This window comes from Trichoplusia ni, unplaced genomic scaffold (assembly GCF_003590095.1).
Source record: "Trichoplusia ni isolate ovarian cell line Hi5 unplaced genomic scaffold, tn1 tig00002925, whole genome shotgun sequence".
NCBI classification, from domain to species: domain Eukaryota; kingdom Metazoa; phylum Arthropoda; class Insecta; order Lepidoptera; family Noctuidae; genus Trichoplusia; species Trichoplusia ni.
The window spans coordinates 1-8750 of record NW_020800299.1 but is presented as its reverse complement, the minus strand read 5'-3'; the positions used below and the strand labels follow the sequence as shown (position 1 = coordinate 8750).

Genomic DNA, 8750 nt, shown 5'->3' with positions numbered 1-8750 from the left:
AGAAAACAAAAACGCGTCCGCAATTATTCCGATTGAGGTGGGAACTAATTGTTCCTATTCCAAGGAGTGGTTTTATGCCACACCTAGAAATATTAACAGCCGGCACTCCCGTAAAACCTTAATTGACTCCTCCGTTTTACGTTTCCTCTATACGACTAGACTATATAAAATCAAATCAAATAATTATGTAAAGTATATCATTTATTGACTTAATGTTTATTTAATGGTAAGTTGTAAAATCTTATCAAAAACGATAAAGTTTTTCGTTTAAATTTACCGCGTCCAACTACAGAAACGCAATGAATGTTGCTATATCTACAAAAAGTCAGCGCTGCGAGTTAGGGACGCGACATTATCACCATTGGGCCGTGACTAACCAGTGTTTCTTATTTGTTTAATTAAATACAATATTGATGATTTTGATTATAACGTTATTGACGTTATTAATTAATTATTAAAAAGATACTAATTAATAAAACGACACTAAATAACGGTTTGTGTTACTTGAAAAAAACGTGTTGATTTTCATTTGTTCTCTTAAATAAATGTTAATTATGACAATTAGAATCTATCAATTTCGGTTGATTTATGACAAACTAATTAATCATTGTATTGAATAAATCAATTAACATGATATTTTTTGATAGGCAGTTCTAAAATTTCATGAATGAAATCCATGGTGGTTCAGTACATTTTTATCATTGACAACATTAAATTCGTTTTTCTCTTTCGTTTGAAGACTGTTTCACTTTCCCGCAGAAAATAGGGTGTCGAATCTGTCCTATAACCTCCGTTATATTTTTTACTATTTAAAGATCGAAGATGAATCTTTTATGATAATTGTGGATTAATTCATGTAAAGATTGTTCTAAGTGATGTTGTGTAAGATCGTTTGTGTTCTTGCGGTCACTCTGTAGCGTTTTAAAAAATTAAACATGGCCTCGAACCGAGGAATTCAGATCGGATCCGCGTGGTTTCAACGGAAGCTGAACTTGAGGCCGCAGCACCGGGGCGTGCACCTTGTCACTGAGGAGATCCTCAAGCAGGTGCCGGAGCTCTCGCAGTTCGCTGTCGGCCTCTGCCATATCCAAAGTGAGTATTCGGTGCTGTGACAGCGTTCTTGTCTTGCCGCCGATGCTGCATCCCTGCAGACTGTCACATTAATCCTTCAAATATTATCATGCTATTTTATTACGTTGACGTGAAGTGTTATGAAAAAGTGATGTGATATAGTTTCAAAATGATGAAAGCACGGTAGCCAGCTGATCAACGGATGTTGTTTCCAGTAATGCACACATCGGCGAGTCTCGCACTCAACGAGAGTTGGGACCCTGATGTCAGAGACGATATGGAGATGATGCTCAACAAAATTGTGCCAGAGGGCTTGCCTTACCGCCACTCATGCGAGGGCCCTGACGACATGGTGAGTGTTTGTTGTGCTAATCACTCATTAACATTTAATCTTTGACATTGCTGCATTCATTTTGATATGACTATTAACTTGTTTACGTCATGTTATTTGTCTATCAAAGTTTAATAATTTTGCTCTCTATAGGAATCTGCCTTGCTGACATATTTCACCTGTGCTACTGATTTTATAATAGTTAAAGGATATGTGAAGGAACAATATTATAAAACAACAAGAGACTTGTTTATAAATTCTAATTAGATGTGGAAGGCCTTTTCAACACCAAGGCAACAATTAAATTATCATATCAGTGTGTATATATAAGAGTAAAAGGTTAATACAACATTTATGACATTGTGCTTGATAAATGTTTAACTTAAGTTTATTTTTAACACTAAACTGCTAGTGGAATAATAATGAATGTGCAATTTGTATCTTGTATTGGTTAATATTGTATGTGAAGCATGACTTATTTTAAATGCACAGAATACAAGTATGAGAATTAGTGTTGAAGGTTAAGAAAACAATAGAGCTATTGGAAACTTAGCACATCATTTACTACATACAGGCAGTGACTAGCTAATTTGATTTATTATTCATTTGATTGTGAGCAAATCTTAATTTCTTGAGTACTTTCTGTGTACACACAATCTGCAAATACCGTTTACTGCATTAATTTTGACATAATATGATTAAACAAATCTAGCATCTAGATAAATGATCTGCGAGCATAGGAATCACGCTGGCAGCCGAAAGGTATGGTCTAAATTATATAAAAATGATATGAAATCTTAATCTAGACATATTGGATTAGGTTTATATTGGAAATATTAAGTCACGTCTTACTGGCAAGTTATAAGTAAAGCACAACCTGGAAATATGTTAAGAGAGAAGAGGGGAGGTCCTCAATCTGTAGTGAATAATGCCAGGCTGACATTATTGAATGCAGTTTTTTTTACTGATTCTTTGATACCAAGATTTGAGCTAGTCAAACTACTGACTTATTCTTGTTACCCCTTAAATGATACATAAGTAATGAGATGTGTGGTCCTCGCAGGTGGTAGTGACGCTGTCGGGCTGCCCGCGCGACTCGCCGCTGTCGCCCGTGTCGGCCGCGTCGTGTTCCAGTTAGGAGCGGGGGGGGGGCGCGACCCCCCACACACACTCTCACTCGCGCCCCTCCTCCAAAAGCACGCGGAGGTAAACCCCGCGCCGACACCTTTTATATCCCACACCTAAGATAGACATAGTTCTTACTCTTATCTTCGAGCGACAATATGTACATAAGATAAATATTTTGTAACGCCTCGCGTGCCACCTCACACGCGGGCCTGTGCGAGCCGAGCTCCTATTTGTAATATAGCGTTATAGGAATTGAAGGCGCTCCGGTGTCGAGTAGCTCGAAAAGCGCCCAGCCCGCGGCGAGGTGCCACGCGGACACAGACCCTATTAATGTTACGTTCAGTCGAAATTAATGCTGAACCCGTTGAACTTGTACATAAAAATTATGTGCGATGGTTTTAAAGTATACATAAAGTAATTGTTGTTTTGTTATTGCAACTTGTCGATATAATGTAAATAGATCACGCGTGGACGTTGTGACATTCCGCTTCGTAGATTCGGTTCGATCGTTGAAGGAGTTCATCTGGTACCTACTTTTACCATTAGTGATCATATAATACGTTAGGAGAAAATATGAAATAAGAAGTAATGAATTGAAAGGATCGAATATTTTTCACTACTGCACTCGTTCAAATTTTTTCAAAGTACACCTGGAGACACTATATTTTTTAACATGGCAGCACGTTAGACATTTTTATGGATTCGGACACTCATTTTACTACACCAATTTTGTATGTAATCGCACTGGTTAACGGTCAGTTCGTGTAAGTTTTAAGAGCTGAATGTAGGTTATTATAGTTAAGTACTTTGTACGTGTATGATAGCTCCCTTCTCTCTCCGTGTTAGGTTAGACTTTACTAACGATTAGTACGTGGAACATGTCCATAGCTTTAATTGTGTCACACCCGTTGTATCAACGGGTCCTTCGCGGGATGACAAAGAGCTAACATTTGGTACCACTAGATAGTAGTTGTATATCATTACTCTTAAGATCATGTAAGTGCCTCGAATTTATGGGGTGGTCAAGAATTAATTTGCAGACTCGTTTCCGAGACTCGGTTTGTGAGTCGCGAAGACTGAACTCGGCCGGCGTGGCCGGGCGCCCGGGCCGGTGACACGCTCTCCGGCGCTGTACACTCGCGCCCTCTGACACTACGCTCCTAGGTGTTCCGTTTCCATTCATTTGTTGCTATGTTTACATGTTTATTACGTCGATTATATTACGGATGCAATCAATTTCACGATTACAGAATATACTAATTATAGGTGAAAACAATTTAATTTGGCGATGTCTATAAAGGCGTATGTGTATAGTTGTAATGTCTTCCTATGTAAGTTCCATGTCACATAACAAACATTAGTATAATGTAAGTGAATGTGAACGGTATTAGGGTATACAAACGTCACCTTTATATCCGGCCACATCTATATAAATTAGATAAAGTAATAAAATTATTGCGATAGGGGGCTCCAAATTGAATCTAAATTTGAGCATAGTCATTATTATACATAGTTATCAGGTGGAGTAATCAGTAGCGGGTGTTTTGTATGATACGAGTCGTAGTGGAAATTACATAATGTAATTGGTTCACTAATTTTACAGGGTTGAGAACCTTGTCGTTTTACAGGAATTTATAATACTCATTCCATGTTCGACATTCCATCAACAGCGGAACTCAGTAGACGTCGTCTCGGGCTCGCACGCGGCGCGCTTGCGACCGTTTCGTTGCGTTCGGCTTTAGATGTCCCATCGAGATCGCTTGTGTGGCACAATTTTACACTTAGTTAGGAGTTAATAAATTATAAATAGTAGGGTACCGTTGCGTTAAGTAAATATTTATTAAGCGGTGTTGACAGTGGCACGCGACACGCGAGCTCGCCGCGTCATCGCGACACGCCGCACACACGTTGTTTTGATACCGCATTGTACAAAGTGTAGATGTCTTACATTGATGGTATGGTTCATCTCATGGACTGCTTGAACTTACTTCACTTAGGGAGCTTGTTGTACGTTCATATTCGGGCTTTTGATAGATTCACGTTTAACTTTTAAACAATTTTTAAGTTTTTTTATAAATCATGGTAGTCATAGGAATCGTTTTTGGAATTATCTAAACAGCTTTATAAAGCTTAATTACGCTTCGAATGAATATATTGTTTATTAATTATCCATATGAATAATTTACCTTGTGTGCATTATCAATGTTCTATGTAACAATAGATTCGCGCGTTATCTCAGTTTTTTTACCGCTTAAAATTTTATTGCATTCTTATAAACTTTTTGGATTGTTCTCGGAGGTGTGTGCAAAGGGTTGGCTATTAAGTGCTTTTTAACACATAATTAATTAAGGACTTGTAAATATTTTTTGCATAAATATAGTGTACATGTACGTTTATCCATGTACATAATGATTCATCGTAATGTAAAAATGTTCAAGTGCTATTGGTGTATGGGTGTAATGTATGCCACTGCCATGAAGATTTGCCTGTTTGTTATATTATTGGTTTTAATATTCAAAATAAAAACATTCTTTTAAATGTCATTATATTGTAAAATAAATAAAAGTAAATACAATATACTTATTATTAGTAATCCGAAATCCTACTAAGTAGATAAGTTTTCAAAGACGAAAGCGACTGGTTCGCAACATATAATAACATTCCTTTTGTTTATCTTAAGACATTCCTGTCGCGGGGCATGTTTTGTTGAACCGTGATAATATAGGCTAGAGATGTCCCCAGTTAGGCTGTTCACTAACAACGAATAAGTCTAGTGTTTTACCTTTAAGTGGACTCCCAACTCCCATCCAGATAAAACAAGTTGATTATGTAAATTGAGTGCTAATATTTTATGTAAACATACATTTTAGTGGCTGTATGATCGACGAGTACCTGTATTATGTATATAATTAATGTTTACAGATTTAGGGACTATGTAAACAAATGTTGCCTTGTAATTGTGTTTTATACGGTTGTCAGTTTGGCTGCACCACAGAATTCTAATAGTTTATAGTTCTCGCAGTTGTTAATGAACCACACATTGATAATCTACTTGTTTAGAGTGAGTGCCGCTGCTTGTATGGCCACTAAGGTGTCGAGGTGCATAAGCTACGAAATCGTACAATACTTAACCGCAGTTATCAAATTAGCCGATGTTAATACTTGTATCAAGTGATTATTTGTTATTTCATGTATTCTGTTGTAATGTTTAAATATATTATGTAATGTAACAGTTCAATAAATAGGGCACATTTTATCAAATTATTTATGTATTTAGCAAACAAGTAAGCGTCATTCATTTGTTAAACATATTTAATATTAATTGCACTTAGGAAAATGAGGTTGTATTCAAGATTAATAAATAACCAAAAAGAAAGACAAATAATTTGTATGTATATTATTTAAGATCAGTAAAAGTTATTATATCAATATTATGATTGTACAGTTGATTGATTCACGTTTTTCTTAGAGGATCTTTGTCAGTTGTATATTGTTGGTTTTTTGCGCTCACTTGTATATGACGTTGGGATATCTGTCACGAAAAAAATTTGATTGTATCATATAACTTGTACAATATAAATATATAGATCCACAATTATGAAAGAGATTAAATATTTGCAAAAGTTAATATCATACGAGTTTTATTTTCATACAAAACACCTCACGTCAGTCGACTTACGATTAATAGTCTATGCGGTAAAAACTTATGTTTAATTGTTATTAACTATCTCTATGTTATTTGGTATCAGTTGCTTAATAATTATGTTGTTTTTTCATCACTTTCAATCTTGTGAGGTCCGGGGCCAGCATCTGAAAAGCAAATACGTTTATTTTCTACAAATTCAGGAAGGTCCATTTTATATCTTGTTTTTGTACTTCAAATAATAATTTACCCTCAGCCAAAGTGGGCACAGTGCTGCTAATCTTCTTAGCGCTGTCTAAAGCCTTCGTCAAGCTGATGGCCATTTGCCGGAACTCTTGTGTAGACAGCGACAGCTTGCCGAGCACATAGTTAAGGTTTTCACCTAACTCTACGATGCGTGTCGTAATGCCGTCGACCTGGGAACCCGCACAATAGTTGTCATTAATGTTACACAACTTATTACTACTTGTTTAGACAAAAAAAAAAACGATGTTTAATGTAATGTCAACAGGGTGGACTACTGTAAATGTGTGCTCTGCGTACGAAGAACATTGCGACTTAGATACCAATGCAGTATTAACGATTCTTAGATTTCTGATCCTTAGTTGTATTCAGAAAAATACAGATACCTTGAAATTGTTTGTGTCTGTTCACTATTCGTATGGTATAATGTGACTTACTTCCTTCTTTACTGTGTCCATGGTTGTCGTACTGCTGTTAATGTATTGCTCGGATGTTTCCTGCAAATGAAAGTTTATGTTAGTTGTTATTCCAATTAAAACTAACAAGCCATTATACGATGCGTGACTATTGCAATGTAGTTACAGAAATTGATGTTTAAAGGGATTAACTGGAAAATAATTAAATAACGTACGTTCCCCAGAGACCAGTGAAATGTTAAGCTGTGTTTACATCGCACACTGAGTATCACGTGACGTTATCCGTGAATAGTTAATGTTTCATGCATGAAACTCTTAAGGTCTGCATAAGAATCGCCTCATGTGCAGACTTAAAACGAAATACGCAGTTTTTAGATATGAAAATATTGTTTTTTTTTTTATTAAAAGCATATAAAAAAGTTTTATTTAAGTAGGCTTTATACCTCGAAACTTTAAATCAATTAATCTAATAGCATCCGCAGTCCTGAATTGGACTTTTTTAGAGAAGCACCGGCAGTTGTTTAAATAAATTGATATAAGAAAAGCTTCGAGTTTAGAAAGGTGTTAATGACAAATTAACCAGAATAATGTGCAATAGAGAGACTAAACTACATGATCTCTGCACTAAATATAATTTTGTTAGGCAGTTTATGATTGCATACTTACTGAGAGATTGTGCAATGCATTCTGGCTCATCATGATCTGTGAATGCATGATACCGATCTGCCGCCACACCTGTGACATCTCCGCTGCGATGTGAGCATTCAAGGCGTTCAGCGCATTCGTTTGGTTCTTGGTTATAGCTGACTCGATGCTGTCCAATCTATAAACGTTAATCATTGTTCCATTATTCATGTTTTTTTACAGTTCTGCTTACCTATACCTTCAAATAAACTAATACACGAATTCATTTTTACTATCACGAAACGTAAATTAAAAAACATTAATTATTTTTTGACCGTTCCCATTTAGCTGGACAGCACCTTTGGAACTTCTTACCTATACATATTTATTTCTTCGCAAATAAATTTGTAGTGAATAAATTTCATGTGTAATGGTTTGAGTACTCACTTGTCGCTAACAGTTCTATTCATGTGAATTTGTTGCACCTTGATGAGGTCCCCGACCTCCACAAGTATCTGGTGCACGCCGTACTCGATGCGCTTGCGCGTCGCCACCACATTGTCGGCCGTATCCAGGATAACTTGCTCGCTCTTCGATAGCAACTGAACCTGTTAAGATTTGGAATTTTAAAGACATTCATTTCTTCATTTTCGCTATTACGTCTATGCAGTTAGCTCTCAGTTTTTTATTGCATAAAGTAACATTATGCATAAAGTTTAAATCTGCGATTGGGAAAATTGGCAAGACAAATTCAGGTGGCAACAGTGGGTGGTTATAAGGTTATTGCAGTTCAGAGGATCTACCACCACGTCTCAAAGTATTTCAAAGTAATATTATGGTGCTGGAAATGTGACACCGCAATGGACAGCATAGACCAACATCTCTCTTCCTCGCCCAAGATAGAACTACTTTTGGAGTGTGTAGTGCGCTGTTTCACTTGTATTGGTATTGAAAATGCTGGTAGCCTCAAGTACTATATACCACTAGTTATCGATATCAAGAAATCATTTTTCTTAACTTTTTTTGTGTTCATTACCTCAGTCCGCAATGTTTCGTAGCTCATAGTGATGTCGTTGTATGCGCGTTCAGTCATGGTGTTGCTCTGCGTCAGGCTCTTCTGAATGTCTTCGTTGGTAGCCACCAGTCTGTCACCCATTTCTCGGAGTTTGGTCGAGATTTTACTCACGGCTGTAATGCAAATTAACCCATTCGCTGCCGATCTAAAGAGTAACAATATTACCCAGTTGCCGCCATACTGTACTATGCAGCCCGCCATCGGCGGTCCCGGCATCTT

General features: G+C 36.8%; 2 protein-coding genes across 3 annotated transcripts; one reads left to right on the top strand and one right to left on the bottom strand.

Moving 5' to 3' along the window:
* Window positions 1-510: 510 nt before the first annotated feature.
* LOC113507577 (UPF0047 protein YjbQ-like) lies at window positions 511-6158 on the top strand. Of its 2 annotated transcripts, XR_003401879.1 has the most exons (4): window positions 511-1092; window positions 1287-1423; window positions 1556-2164; window positions 2466-6158. XR_003401879.1 is itself a non-coding variant. In XM_026890424.1 (3 exons), exons 1-3 carry the CDS (start codon window positions 936-938, stop codon window positions 2538-2540), a joined length of 369 nt encoding a protein of 122 aa, XP_026746225.1. In that variant the 5' UTR covers window positions 698-935; the 3' UTR covers window positions 2541-6158. The 2 variants fall into 2 exon arrangements, 1 of the variants encoding a protein (XP_026746225.1); XM_026890424.1 differs by lacking the exon at window positions 1556-2164 and having other exon boundaries at window positions 698-1092.
* LOC113507576 lies at window positions 5903-8736 on the bottom strand. Its single transcript, XM_026890423.1, has 6 exons — window positions 8493-8736; window positions 7904-8064; window positions 7499-7655; window positions 6854-6913; window positions 6424-6589; window positions 5903-6340 (listed from the first exon to the last, which is right to left on the bottom strand). Exons 1-6 carry the CDS (start codon window positions 8730-8732, stop codon window positions 6291-6293), a joined length of 834 nt encoding a protein of 277 aa, XP_026746224.1. The 5' UTR covers window positions 8733-8736; the 3' UTR covers window positions 5903-6290.
* Window positions 8737-8750: the final 14 nt, after the last annotated feature.

Bases quoted from the DNA above. Each gene is read 5' to 3' on its own strand.
- LOC113507577 (XM_026890424.1), top strand. From the start codon at position 936: ATGGCCTCGAACCGAGGAATTCAGATCGGATCCGCGTGGTTTCAACGG. The intron at 1,093-1,286 runs GTGAGTATTCGG...TGTTGTTTCCAG, and splicing joins CGGCCTCTGCCATATCCAAA to TAATGCACACATCGGCGAGT. The intron at 1,424-2,465 runs GTGAGTGTTTGT...TGGTCCTCGCAG, and splicing joins GCGAGGGCCCTGACGACATG to GTGGTAGTGACGCTGTCGGG.
- LOC113507576 (XM_026890423.1), bottom strand. From the start codon at position 8,732: ATGGCGGGCTGCATAGTACAGTATGGCGGCAACTGGGTAATATTGTTA. The intron at 7,656-7,903 runs GTGAGTACTCAA...TAACGTTTATAG, and splicing joins AATAGAACTGTTAGCGACAA to ATTGGACAGCATCGAGTCAG. The intron at 6,914-7,498 runs GTAAGTATGCAA...TTTCATTTGCAG, and splicing joins ATGCATTGCACAATCTCTCA to GAAACATCCGAGCAATACAT.